The sequence below is a fragment of the Saccostrea cucullata genome, unplaced genomic scaffold, assembly GCF_032062105.1.
Source record: "Saccostrea cucullata isolate Sc308-1 unplaced genomic scaffold, CSIRO_AGI_Scuc_v1 ctg515, whole genome shotgun sequence".
Taxonomy (NCBI): domain Eukaryota; kingdom Metazoa; phylum Mollusca; class Bivalvia; order Ostreida; family Ostreidae; genus Saccostrea; species Saccostrea cuccullata.
In genome coordinates this window covers 92546-107500 of record NW_026929059.1, presented here as the reverse complement: position 1 = coordinate 107500, position 14955 = coordinate 92546, and the positions used below count along the sequence as shown (strand labels likewise).

The 14955-nt window shown below is 34.8% G+C and overlaps 1 protein-coding gene across 3 annotated transcripts in view; it reads left to right on the top strand.

Annotated features, from left to right (window-relative positions):
* Positions 1-14955, top strand: part of LOC134279700 (multidrug resistance-associated protein 1-like) — a 333553-nt gene that overhangs the window by 240962 nt on the left and 77636 nt on the right. For all 3 annotated transcript variants that reach the window (XM_062762127.1, XM_062762126.1, XM_062762125.1), the window contains one exon: positions 8934-9110. In XM_062762127.1, the coding sequence (XP_062618111.1) occupies positions 8934-9110 (177 nt within the window). The remainder of the gene's footprint in view (positions 1-8933; positions 9111-14955) is intronic.

Genomic DNA, 14955 nt, shown 5'->3' with positions numbered 1-14955 from the left:
ACTGCCATGTTAATTGCTTTGATTATTTTCTTTGTTAAAAATTGGGGGTCGGTTTATGACCATTCGTATGTGTGAGCATGTGTTGATTACGGCACCTTAAACAATTAAACACTTGTTAAATGTAATTTTACCTTATCTTATACTTATCGGCCTCTTGTTTAAATAATTGAGAGTTGAGAAATGAAATATAAATTATGCTAAAACTTTTAATAAAAGTGGTATCATTTAGAAAATAAGATATCCACGAAGATTCAGAAGAGGAAAATCGTAGTCTTCTTAAAGAAATAAATACTTTGATGTTTCAATTTCGTTTCCTGTTAAAATATTGTAAGATAATTTTAAGCATGATTAACTAGAACCAAAATTAAATATGACAACTGATAAAACTTTTGACAATATCTCTTGCTTTGTTGAAATAAAATTATTTCATCTAAGAATATGGCGATGCATAATTTCAAAATCACCGTAATTATTCTTTAAAAAAATCTGTTAATACTTTTACGCAACATTATCTTGTGCTTTGTTGAAATAAATGAATACATAATTTTCTCCAGATTTCCGCGATATGGAATGTCAGGATTAAGAGAAAGTTATAAAGTGTGTATTTAAAAAAAAAGTGTGTTCAGTAAATTTTTGATACTTAATCCTCGCGCCGATTTTCGTAACAAATTACCGCGATTTTCGTAGTTCAGAACATCGCTTGGTAAATTTTTCTGTTGCGTATAATACATCTGAACTGCGTTTTTTTCCCCAGTTTCAGACTCAAAAAGGGGGGTGCGTATTTTACATCAATGCGTATTATACTCGGCCAAATACGGTAATATAAAATTTCATTGCAATATCTGAAGGTTTTCTAGAAATGTTAAGAGAACAAATTGTTACAGACAGACAGATTGATGAACAGAAAGATAAACAGACCCAAATTAATATCCCCCCCCCCTGCAACTCATCAATCCAATTAAAGTCACCCAGCTTTAGTTGATCACTGATGTATCTTCTTTAGCTGTACATTTTTCTTCCTCATCTCCAGTGGCCATAGAGCTTTTCACTTGTCTTCCCTAAAATAAAATTTTACTTAATGTATTCCATTGTTTAATCTAAATATGTATATATTTCTAAGGGATGAAAATTAAACTTGTAAAATTGAGCAGCCAAAGATGCTACATGTATCACGCTTTCAGATTCTACCAGTCCATAAAATATGTGTTAGACCCAAGTAAGATAGACCATTTTTCTCAAAAGATTTATTTTATTCACACTTGCACATGCTTTTAAACAAACATCAGCAAGATGCTGGCCTTCACTACCTCATGACATGGTGCAATATTTCTGCCTTTCAAGAAAATTGTAAAATTGACAACAGGATCATCAAATTATGTCAAGCAAGTGTTGAAAATCAAATGTACCTTTTGAAATTTAATTTTTGTACTCTGTTTATGAATTGGGTCTTGTTTGCAAGATTGTGAAGACATGTACATTTGTATTTTTACATTAATTTATTCTTGAGGGACTGTCAATGACTGATAACAAAAATACAGTGTTCCAAGTCTCACTTTTAGGTCGCTAAATGGCGACCTAAAAATTTTTTTGGTTGCCGTTTCAGAATTTCTGGTCGCCATAAACAAATATTTCACTTGCCATAATGAAAACATGTGAATAACACAATAAAACAAGGAACTATTACCCATATATGTTTTATCTTTTTATCAAATCAAAGATTACTATTTACTGTGACTAAAATCCTTTGCTAGTTGAATGAAATATTTTTATTAAATACAACCACCCCTATGGTTGTACATTACACAGAAGAACACAAGTACGAGGGGTGATCAAAAAGTTTGCAAACTAATTGAATAACTTCCATACAAGAAACAATATTTGGTTTTTAATGTTGATTATATTTTAAACTAGTGCTAATTGTAACGGGGACCATTACAGATGTTCCCCAAACGCTCCCCAACTCCCTTTTGGTGCCATATTCCCTGTAAGCTTCATTAAATAGGACAAAATCTATGCATTTGAGACTTTAACAACGCCAAGTTTATTCAAATTTTAGCATTGCACGCGTGCACATGTGAATGCATGTGCGTTATGACCATATCATCTTGTCTACACAATCTATATATTTTTTATATACTAAATATTAAAGTATTTCATCCAAAAGTATTAAAAAATACGCTCATTCAAGTGTATTTTTGATTTATCTCATTTCACATGCACGCACGTGCATACATGAGCATGGTGACCATATCTTCTTGTAGAAGTCCATTACACCTATCTATGTTCTAAATCCCACCCCGTTTTGGTTGAAAACCAAGGGAGTTATAGCTGTTTAAAGTTTCAGCCAATCAGATTACAGCGCACGTACACATAAGTAATATTGGGGTTTCATTTGTAATATACTTTGGACAGTGTTATGAATTATTTTAGAAAATGTTAATCTATGTCGGTCTCATTGTTACACATCCGACTAAGGTGAAATGTTTCTAGGGTCAGTAGATATGTTATGTAGATTTGCCGAATGAAGGTCATTTTGCGTGCACGTGCTTGCAAGACAAGAATTCAAATCATGACCCCCGGGGGGCAGGGCAGGGCCAAAATGGCCGACCAAAGTTTTACATAGAAATATATAGGAAAATTCTTTAAAAATCTTCTACTCAAGAATGACAAAGCCATAATTCATCATATCTATATGGAAGCATGCTCAGGTAGTGTAGATTCAAATTTGTTCAAATCATGACCCCTGGGGGTAGGGCGGGGCCAAAATGGCCGACCAAAGTTTTACATAGAAATATATAGGAAAATTCTTTAAAAATCTTCTTCTCAAGAATGACAAAGCCATAATTCATCATATCTATATGGAAGCATGCACAAGTAGTGTAGATTCAAATTTGTTCAAATCATGACCCCCAGGGGTAGGGCGGGGCCAAAATGGCCGACCAAAGTTTTACATAGAAATATATAGGAAAATTCTTTAAAAATCTTCTTCTCAAGAATGACAAAGCCATAATTCATCATATCTATATGGAAGCATGCACAAGTAGTGTAGATTCAAATTTGTTCAAATCATGACCCCCAGGGGTAGGGCGGGGCCAAAATGGCCGACCAAAGTTTTTAAAGATATATATAGGAAAATTCTTTAAAAATCATTTTCTAAACAATAGCAAATCCATGATTCGTCATGGGACTACTTTTGGATTTAAACTTTACAATAAAAAGCCATTTTCTACTTTTTCCTACCCTTAGTGCTCAGGTGAGCGATGTGGCCCATGGGCCTCTTGTTATCATATCTAATATGTTTAAAATCTAAAGTAAACGATACCCTAGGTATTTAATACTTATATCATTGTTCAAATATTCAACTATTTTTCAAAGTGCTAATTGGAGGTTTGTAGCCGACCGTGGACCAATGGAACAACGACGGACAACAGACAAATTTTGATCAGAAAAGCTCACTTGAGCCTTCGGCTCAGGTGAGCTAAAAACTGTTTTCAATTTACGGTCTAGAACTTTTGAGAAGTTTTTGAGGAAATTCTAACGCATTTGTAAACCCGTTTTTGTTCCTATGAACACACCACGTCTGTTCGTTAAACCATATATCGCTTCTTGTTGGAAAGAATTTAATTTTTTATTACAAATGTTGTTTTAATGGAAGTCGCCATATTGTGTATAGTTTTCTACAGAAACATACATAAAAGCTATCATTTCATTGGCTGTTTGCTTCAACCAGAATTATCATTCTTTCTAAAGAATTTACAGATGGCGCTTTGTGTGACCGGCGTTTTACAGTGCATATCGGCAAAGGGTTTATGGGGAGCGTTGCGGACCAAAAACCCTTGGCTAGCGAAGATGCATTTCCAATTCAGGAGTAATTTTTAAGTAAAAAACAGATAATACAAAGCAAAACATACTAAACATAGATCACAAACGATTATGCAATATTTATAAAAAATGTAATGTACATACAAATCTTACATAATATACTGAATATAATTGAAAAGATGGGGCACATCTGCCACCGATCATAACTGCTTGCTGTTTTGATCTGCCCCATCAATAGGCAAGTGTCTATTGTATTTTAGCTCTTCTGAGCCAAAGGCTCAAAGATCGAGCTAATGCTATGGCCATCGGTGTGCATAAACTTTTTAGAATATGGGCCATAATTCAAGAACCCTTTGGCCTATCATTTTCAAATTTGTCACAGGGTATCCTTGGCCCAAGGGCTACCATTTATACTAAAACTAAGGTTGGGACCCTTAAACAAGGAGAGATAATCAGGAAAATAAAACCAAATGTACCGTTTGCTAAAAAATCTTCTCCAGAACCACCAGGCGGATTTTAACCAAACTTAAATACAAGGATCAGGATATGTTGAAGATTAAGATTTGCATGGGGAATGACCCTGGGGCAAAGGGTGTGGTCTCAAGGTCACTTCAAAGTTGACCAAAAATTTTACTACTTAAAAAGATTGATATTTGCTTATTATAAAGACTAGGATCATCAAATCTTGTAAGTTGATGCATCTTAGGACTTCAAATCATGTTAACTCAAAAGTAGGTCACAGTGACCTACTTTTTAGCTCACCTGAGCCGAAGGCTCAAGTGAGCTATTCTGATCAAAATTTGTCCGTCGTCTGTCGTCGTTGGCGTTGTCGTTGTTGTTGTCGTTGTTGTAAACTTTTCACATTTTCGACTTCTTCTCAAGAACCGCTGGACCAATTTCAACCAAACTTGCTACAAAGTATCCTTGGGTGAAGGGGATTCAAGTTTGTTCAAATGAAGGGCCACGCCCTTTTCCAAGGGGAGATAATCATGAATTTGTTAAAAATTAATGGCGTTTTTAAAAAATCTTCTTCTCCAGAACCGCTGGGCCAGGAAAGATGAAACTCATATGAAAGCATCCTCAGGTAGTGTAGATTCAAGTTTGTTCAAATCATGCCCCCCGGGGCAAGGGTGGGGCCAAAATGGCCGACCCAAGTTTTGCATAGGAATATATAGGAAAAATCTTTAAAAATCTTCTTCTCCAGAACCACTGGGCCAGGAAAGATGAAACTCATGTGGAATCATCCTCAGGTAGTGTAGATTTAAGTTTGTTCAAATCATGCCCCCCGGGGCAAGGGTGGGGCCAAAATGGCCGACCCAAGTTTTACATAGGAATATATAGGAAAAATCTTTAAAAATCTTCTTCTCCAGAACCACTGGGCCAGGAAAGATGAAACTCATGTGGAATCATCCTCAGGTAGTGTAGATTTAAGTTTGTTCAAATCATGCCCCCCGGGGCAAGGGTAGGGCCAAAATGGCCGACCCAAGTTTTACATAGGAATATATAGGAAAGATCCTTCTTCTCCAGAACCACTGGGCCAGGAAAGATGAAACTCATGTGGAATCATCCTCAGGTAGTGTAGATTCAAGTTTGTTCAAATCATGCCCCCCGGGGCAAGGGTGGGGCCAAAATGGCCGACCCAAGTTTTACATAGGAATATATAGGAAAGATCTTTAAAAATCTTCTTCTCCAGAACCACTGGGCCAGGAAAGATGAAACTCATGTGGAATCATCCTCAGGTAGTGTAGATTCAAGTTTGTTCAAATCATGCCCCCCGGGGCAAGGGTGGGGCCAAAATGGCCGACCCAAGTTTTACATAGGAATATATTAGAAAAATCTTTAAAAATCTTCTTCTCCAGAACCACTGGGCCAGGAAAGATGAAACTCATGTGGAATCATCCTCAGGTAGTGTAGATTAGATTCTTCTTCTCCAAGTTTGTGGAATCATCCTCAGGTAGTGTAGATTCAAGTTTGTTCATGCCCCCCGGGGCAAGGGTGGGACCAAATTAGCCGACCCAAGTTTTACATAGGAATATATTAGAAAAATCTTTAAAAATCTTCTTCTCCAGAACCACTGGGCCAGGAAAGATGAAACTCATGTGGAATCATCCTCAGGTAGTGTAGATTCAAGTTTGTTCAAATCATGCCCCCTGGGGCAAGGGTGGATCAAAAATGGCCGACCCAAGTTTTACATAGGAATATATAGGAAAAATCTTTAAAAATCTTCTTCTCCAGAACCACTGGGCCAGGAAAGATGAAACTCATGTGGAATCATCCTCGGGTAGTGTAGATTCAAGTTTGTTCAAATCATGCCCCCCGGGGCAAGGATGGGGCCAAAATGGCCGACCCAAGTTTTACATAGGGATATATAGGGAAACCTTTTAAAATCTTCTTTTCAAGTACTTCAAAGCTATGATTAGTGATATTTATAAGGAATCATCCTCAGGTAGTGTTGATTCTAGTTTGTTCAAATAATGAACGCCTGGGGGGGGGGGGAGTAAATTCAAGCCTGATGTGCTCAGGTGAGCGCTGTGGCCCCTGGGCCTCTTGTTTGATTTTGCGGGCATTTGTTTTGAAATTGATTTTTAGACATATTTTGGACACTTTAAGGGCTATAATCATCAAACTTTGTCAGTTGATGCATCTTTGGTCCTCAAACAAGTAGGTCACCTTGACCTACTTTTTGAATTTTATGGCTAATCTTTTCTAAACATTTAATACCATAAATTCAGACACCGAAAGGTTTAGCATCATCAAATCTTGTAAGTTGATGCATCTTGAGGCCTTAAAACATATTTATGAAAAAACTAGGAAAAGATTGCCACTTTTCCTAAGGATTAAGAGTAAAGTTAAAATTTGTGAAAGTGCAAGGATGTGTCAATCAAACCCGCCAAAAAATTTAAAGTTTTAATAACTTTTAAATGAAATAAGATTTTTAACTCATTTTTGTGTGAAATGCTTTTAAAATATATAATTAGTGATATTATACAGAAAATATGAACTTCAAATCTGTGTTCAAGTACCTTTAAAACAATTAAATGCCCTAGCTTACAACACTACAATGTATGCGTGTTTTTATAAAAATAATTATCAAATTATCAAAACGTGTCTCGGCTACCGTATGTGAACCTTTGAACATTACTAAAATAACAATATTGTGGAATCATGGTATGTAATGTCTAATTAACTGTGTTTTCATTATAATTTTACAAACAAATCCCAGCACCGTGATTCATAATTTATCAGAAAAACAATTGTTATTGACAATTATCACATTATAGAAGAGCATTTATGAATGCATTAGACATTGATAATGAAAAATCAACAGTTTTTGTTCAGGAAAACAACGTCTGAAGACAGACAATTTCTCAATTTTGAGATGAGTAATCCGGCAGAAGAAAATATGCGTTCTGAGGGCACTGATGTGGCAGGGGAGCTAAGGAATTTTCTGGCCAGTTTAGCGATTGATGGGAATTTATTTTTTCATAAATTTGTAATCAAGAGTTATCGCTCTTTTTTTAATCGTATTTTATTTATTCGATAGTCGGTCTCATTATTGGATAGTCAGTCCTTTCAACTGACAGTCGAATAGTCGACTATTCGTTGACATCCCTAATAATAACCAATTAATTATATCAACACACGGGCAAGCCACAGATGTAGTGTCATCTATGTAAACACCCAATTAACACCTCCATGCCAGCCCCATGCAGGCATTCACTGTTTTTCCAGGTAAGTCCAGGCTCAATTTTACACGTCATCGGCATGTAAACATGTGCAATCAAAACTTCAAGAGAGAGAGTAAAATTCAGTAAAATATGTGTAAAGGGACCCAGGTTTTGGTTTGAGAGATAGAGAACTTCGAGAGGTAGAAGTTCGAGAGATCAGGAGTAAAATTGCTTAGTTATATAGAGGGAAAATTGGGACCGGAGGTTCACTTCGAGAGATCAAGAACTTCGAGAGATCAGAGTTTGAGCCATTGAGAGTCACCTGTAGTAATTTTGATCCCAAGGAGATCACTTGGGTCTAAGCACTTTACAATGAGCAAGGGTATTTTACCATGTTTTTTAAATGTCTTAGGCAACATTGCTTCATACAGTTAATTCTCGATAAACCGCCACCTTTTGTTATTTAGAAATCATGGCGGTATAACGAATTTGGCGATGAATTGAATTTCCCATCTTTTAGAAAACAAGTAGAGTTACCGTTCTTAGAAATACCATTTAGCGTTTCTATTCTTAATAATACATATACATGTATATAAAAACATATTTCTGGTTGAAAATACTTCAAGTAATTTTTTTTTAATGTACAATTTCGCTAAAACAAAATGTGCAGTTATGAAATAAAAACAAGTACATGTGTATGCATGTAAATCTGCACGCGCGCCTGATATTGGAAAAAAAAACATGCTGGGTCGATCGTCGTGATATATTGCCGATAGTATGTAAAATGCATTCTTGAATAAATTCACTGTTTATGACATTATTGTGAAACGTTCACATTTTATACCGTATAATTATTTTTTCAGTAAACTTTGCATTGTTAAAAGTAGAGATCATCAAAATATTATCGTTATCGGCGTACTTTAACCACGACCGCTTTCGTGGCGAAACCGTGACTAAATATTTTTATTAAACAGAAAACAAAATTATTATAATAGTTCATGTTAAAATTATTGTTTATTTTGTTCTTATTTAATTACTTAATTGCATGTACCTTGTCTGCCTTTGCATGCTTTACAACAGGGATAGTGTAAACCAATTAGCCGCGCTTCACTGACCACATGCACCTGTGGCGGTATATCGAGATAATTGACCCTTAAAAATGGACGTTTGTTGTGAAAACAGGGTGGCGGATGGCGGTATGCGAATTTGGCGTTATAAAGAGAATTTTATATAGCAGGAAAAACGTTCTTGGGAAATCATGGCGGTATAGCGAAAATGGCGATGAATCGAATGGCGATAATTCGAGAATTGACTGTAGTTAATTTTGTTTTAATATGCTTCTGTGGATTCTTTTCAGTTTTGTTCTATACTCAGATGTCTGGTTAGGCCCTTAGGCCTCTAGTTTAAATGAATAATGATTTTCCTCTTATCTTTTATTACTAGGGTTCCATTGCATATGTTGCACAACAAGCTTGGATACAAAATGCAACACTGAGAGACAATGTTCTTTTTGGAAGAAATAAGATTGAACCATTTTACTCAGAAGTTCTTGATAATTGTGAACTAAATGCAGATTTGGAAATTCTGCCTGCAAGAGACATGACAGAAATTGGTGAGAAGGTAGGGAATTTCTGTTTTCATATTAATCAGCTACATTCTTTCAAAACTAATTCTTTCTCGATCAGAAGTAGAGGGACCATGAGCAATGAACTCACTAATTGATACTCCTGCCTCCCAAATGAATATAATGGTAGTGTTTATGTTTTGCTATGGGAAACCCAAAATATGTGTCGGATAAAAAAGTAAAATAGAAGGTGCCCAATGGCATTATGTCATAAAGATTCTCTGAAAGTCTTATCAAATTTCATTCAGTAGTGTATAAGAGGAATTGCAGCTAGAAGATGGGTACCCCAAAGCGTAACAGACAGACGGACATCCCAATTACTTTGTACCATCCAGCTTTTGGTATATATATAGTAGGGCTGGGCAAAAATATCAATATTTTGGTATATTGCAATGCAGTGTCAAACACTATCGTATTGCAATACATTTTTGCAATATCGATATATCGGCAAAATGCTTAGATAAAGGAAATTTTATCATCAAATATAAAAATAAATGTTAGAAAGGTTTGTTATGAATTAAGCCACACAGTACAACAGAAGCTGTTTTATGGATGTATTTTAGAGTATAACTTTAAGAAAATCAACAGGATTATTTTTCTTTTGGTTACTATTCATAGTTTTGTAATTCTGCATGTTAATTAAAGTTAATATAATAAGGAAATGCAATTGAAAATTTCATTGAAAATATTGCAATACATATCGCAATACAGTTAAAAATATCGCAATACGAAATCTCTGGCCAACACCCAGCCCAAATATATAGTTTGGATGACCTGATATCAAAAGTATTGAGAATTTTTTGGCAAGTATATTTTGAAATCTACACTGATAGATAAAATAAACAATTAAGAGGCCCATGGGCCTCATAGGTCACCTGAGTATCATGCAACAACTTTCCAACAATTGAATTTGATTTGTGTTATAAAACCAGAGGCCATAAAATTCACAATTTTGAAAGAGGCACCATTGTTTGTCATAACTATACACTTAGCATGCTTACTTTGGTTACTTAATACCCAGAGGTAGATCAGAGTAACAAAGAGAAAATGCATTTCCACTTTATCAGTTGTGCACCCCATCCCACAGTAGAGTTGGGTACTGCGAATGAAAACCATTAGTGCTGTGCGATATTACCGGTTAACCGGTGTATCCCGATTTCGTTGTTCGCAATACGTATCACGGTATTTTTTTGTGAATACCGGTTCGGGTTCGATATGCTATAACTTGTTACAAAAAGAGTTATTTGCCCTTTCCAAGGTAAAATATGGCGACAAGCGACGTGAAGTGTGATCAGAAACCAGAGACACGTCTCTTTCAAAAAAGAAATGACGACAACTGTCATATGAAACCCCTTCATGTTAAAGCTGAATCTGAGTAATATAATTAATTGAATTCAACAAGTTGTGCCAACAAAAAAACTTATCTTGCCGCTTGCGCCGACATAACGCGATCAGGTAATTGGAATATCAACTCGAGAATACATGTAATTTGAGTTTGTTTTCATTTAGCCTTCACGAAAAGCAAAAAAAAATATTAAATATTTATATCGTGATATATTGCAATACAAAATATAATATTGCAATATATCGCGATACGATTTTTCCGTCGCATTACCCAGCACTAAAAACCATATTGCGATATATTGCAATATTTTATGATGAATATTGCAATATATTGGGATATATTGAAGATTATAATTATCATTGATAAATCTGTGCAGAAAGTTTAAAATGCTGTCAAGCTCAAAGACTATTTGAATTTATCAATAAGTTTTAAAGGGGGTGAGGGTATAAAATATTAATTGCACACATAATAATGCTTTACTTTTAATCAAATACCAGGTGAAATAATAAAATAAAAAAACTCACTTGAAGCATTTTGAAATGAAAATTTCATGTGGTCACAGAATAAAAAAGCCAGAAAAAAAATTGTGACCTATTTTTGGGCGTTTTGGTGTTTTAGTCTAACCCGACCTAATTTCAGATTATGACATACGATCAGGAACTGCACTGGCCTATTTCTACTGTTTTAATACACATGCTCCTGGTATAGCATGAAGTTGTTTAAAATGGCATGAAACTTATTAAAAAATAATAAAAGCATCACTGTATCAATTGAAAACATTGATGGACATTTACTTGTAATATGTATCTTGAACTTAACCAGGGACCTATATACTAACTGACAGTTAGTATATAGGTCCCTGACTTAACATTCATCATCGTGACATTGACCGCGTAGATTCCATGTGAGATTTTGAGAACCACAGTAAACATGGCATACACCCTGTAGAAATGTTTTAGATATTTTCTTTCTTAATAATTTTATCCAAAAGTCTTTATTAATTATTTTTTAAAGTAAGATATTTAAAATTGCGACAGTGAATGATAAGCGTCCTCTCTCTCTCTTTTCTCTCTATCTCTCTTCAAAAGCCCACGAAGTATTCATTTAAGGCTGCTTAAGATTAATTCTATGTTTAACGTCACCCGCGCGCATAGGTTTTGGAGAAAATCGTCTTTGAGAAAAACAAACAATTCGGAATTCCGTATTTCCGTTCCGGTTTGGTTCTACATTTAGCGACTCGATTCTGCATCAAGCTCCAAACAGCTCAGTATTACGTTACGCTACAACTCCATATCATCGCTGCCACAGGCCTTTTGATATGACCTCGTTCAACCATGGTTGTCTGCGTGACGTCACAGTTAAATAAGGCGCGGTAAAATTAGAGAATTCTAGATAAAAAAATTGTATATGATTATGCGAGTAAAATTCTATTGATACATGAAAATACATACAAGCATTAGCGATCCCCTGTTTTAATATCAATCTTTTTATTTAAATATCTAATTTATCATGTTTAATAATTATCATGGCTTATACACCATGTGCACGCGAGATGATTAATTTGACTAAAAAAAATACTTGAGTTATCTATATGCCAAGTACAAAATTCAATCAAATGCATTTAGTATTTTAGTTCAGACCAAAAAAACATAAGGTCCATCATTAACAAGCTTTATGAAAACAGCCTGTTTATTTACCGATTTATTGAATCGGTAAATAAAATTCAAAATTACACACTGACGCCGATTATATTATAGAACATAGAAATTGGTCAAGAATTGTTATACACGATAATTAAACTGCTTAAGAATATTTTTTTTACGGTTTTATCTTTCTTTTCTTTTCTCCATTTTTTTAATCTGATATCATGAATAAAGACGATTATTTTTCATACATCCGATTTTAGAATTGGGGGGAAATATCAACGAAATAATTGAGGAAGTAAACAAATATTAAATCAAAATTCAATTTGCATTTTCAGCATCGATAAACAGGAACGTAATATCGTTATAAAATATAACCGGGCAGCCAGATTTTTTTTTACAATACAACCCCCTCCATAAAGAGAGAGAGAGAGAGAGACAGACAGAGAGAGAGAGAGAGAGAGAGAGAGAGAGAGAGAGAGTAGCTAAAAAATGACTACAAACATATACCTAATTTGTTGGTCAAAACTTTTCACACAAACAAATTTCGTAAACATAACGTTAACCATGCCAATTTGCATGCATGAATACATGTATACTTCAACATACAAGGGGTGTCCTTTCAGTGAACAATTTCAACAGTAAATGGTTATGTTCGGACCCCCCCCCCCTCCTCCCTTCCTCTACAACGTAATTGATTAAAATTCTGTTCCTGCATTTATATCGGTCGTCATTTTATATAAATCTTGATTTATCAAAACTTCTCAAAAAGTCGGTCCCAGTTAGCAGTAAACGCTATTTCCATGTAGCATGCATTGCGTTGACAGAAAATGAAATATGCAACGTACGGTTTGGGATAATGGACATATAAATTTTATGTATAAAGAAAAATTTCAAAGGGCAAACGGGGTGGGGGGGCACGCGCGGCGCGCCGGCACTGGATCCGCCTTTGCGGACATTTTTTAGTGTCTCCATCGTTTGTAGAAAACCTTTCTCTGATTGAAGAAAATGATATTTAGTTTCTTTCAATGACAGTGTTATCATGCACCTTTATTACATTGGTGGGGGTGAGGATATTCAGAATTCTTTACTTCTTAGTTTTAAAATACAGTCATCACCTCCGTGCACTTTCCGTTGCGGTAACAGAATCACTCCATATTCATTTTTTCTGTTGAAAATACATGTACAATGTCTGTCTCCAATCAGACTTATGCTTGTCAAAGTTTTTGGTATTTTTTTAATTTTAACTTGCTATGCCCTCCCCCTTTACATACATACTTTTAAAATTGCTTAGTGCCTGATTATTGTTCTAAAAACCTCAATATTTCAAGTAATTTTAAATAGTTAGGGTTTATTGTAATTAAAAGTAATACAGTACAATCAATTTAACTCTATATAAAAGGGGGCAGAACAATTTTCCTCATGTCAACATTGTCCACAACTAAAAGAAGGTGAGGGTTTTTTTCTGTATCTTTGTATTTTTTCCACATTCCATTTGATTCAGTAAAGAGCAGAAATTTATCTCAAGTTGAATCTTTATGACATTTAAAATAAAGTAAAAATACATAATCTCTGTATGGCAGCAAAGGTACTATGTATGATGAACTTGCATAAAAAAAATACTTATGAAAAACATTGCAAAATAAATACACATTTAGGGTGTTTTTCCTGGATTTCCGGTATCAAACTTGTTATGATTGATAGTATCATACATAAATATAACAACACAATGAAACTCTGATGTGATCATTTTATCATTTGCCTCTACATGTATTCAAATTAAAAGAAAACAAGAGATGTTTGTAAAACACTTATGCCCCCCTCTCCCCAAATTGGAATTTTTACAAGTCCAAAGGGCATAACTCTGTCAAAAATGGCACGATCATACACAAAACAGAACTTGACCAAAATATTTATCTGATACATTTGTATACCAAATTTCATTTCAGTATGTGCAACCTCTGCAAAGAAAATGAAAGGAAACTGCAAATAATTTGAAATTTTTACAAAGTCAAAGGGGCATAACTCTGTCAAAAATGGTGCAATCGTACCCAAACCAGAACTTGACCTAGATATCTATGATAAATCTGTATGCTTAATTTCATTTCAGTATGCGCAATGGTTGCAAAGAAAATGAACAGAAACTGCAAATAACAGGAATTTTTCTAAGTCTAAGGAACATAACCCTGTAAAAATGGTGCGATCGTACCCAAAAAGAACTTGACCTAGATATTAATCTGATATATCTGTATATCAAATTTCATTTCAGTATGTGCAACGGTTGCAAAGAAAATGACTGGAAACTAAGTGGACCGACAGACCAACATACCGACAGACAGCAGCAAAGCAATATGCCCTCCCTCCTTCAAAGGAGGGCATAATTAGTTTTCATTATACAGTAAAACTCGGTTATAACGAAGTCACTAGGACCTATGAAATTACTTCGCTATATCAGTAATTCGTTATATCTGTATAAGAAATATGTTACATTTATATAACTGGGGATCCAAGATAACTTCGCTATATCCGTGAATTCGCAATATCCGTGTTCGTACTAACCAAGTTTTACTGTATTATACAATAATAATTTAGTTTTAATCATACACTAAAACATCAATTTATTTTAATTACACTACACCAATTGAAAGATCTTTATCTGAACTATAGCCATCAAGAACTCTTAATTAACACAAGCAACTATGAGGCCATTTCTTTTTACCCAACTCCCAAGAGATAAATTAAGATGATCATATCTAGAGATGCTCTCGCTTTAGACTACCAATTAGCTCCTGACAATAAACTCATTAATTTCTCTGATTTGACCTGCAAATTTCTGCTATCAAAATTCTTCTT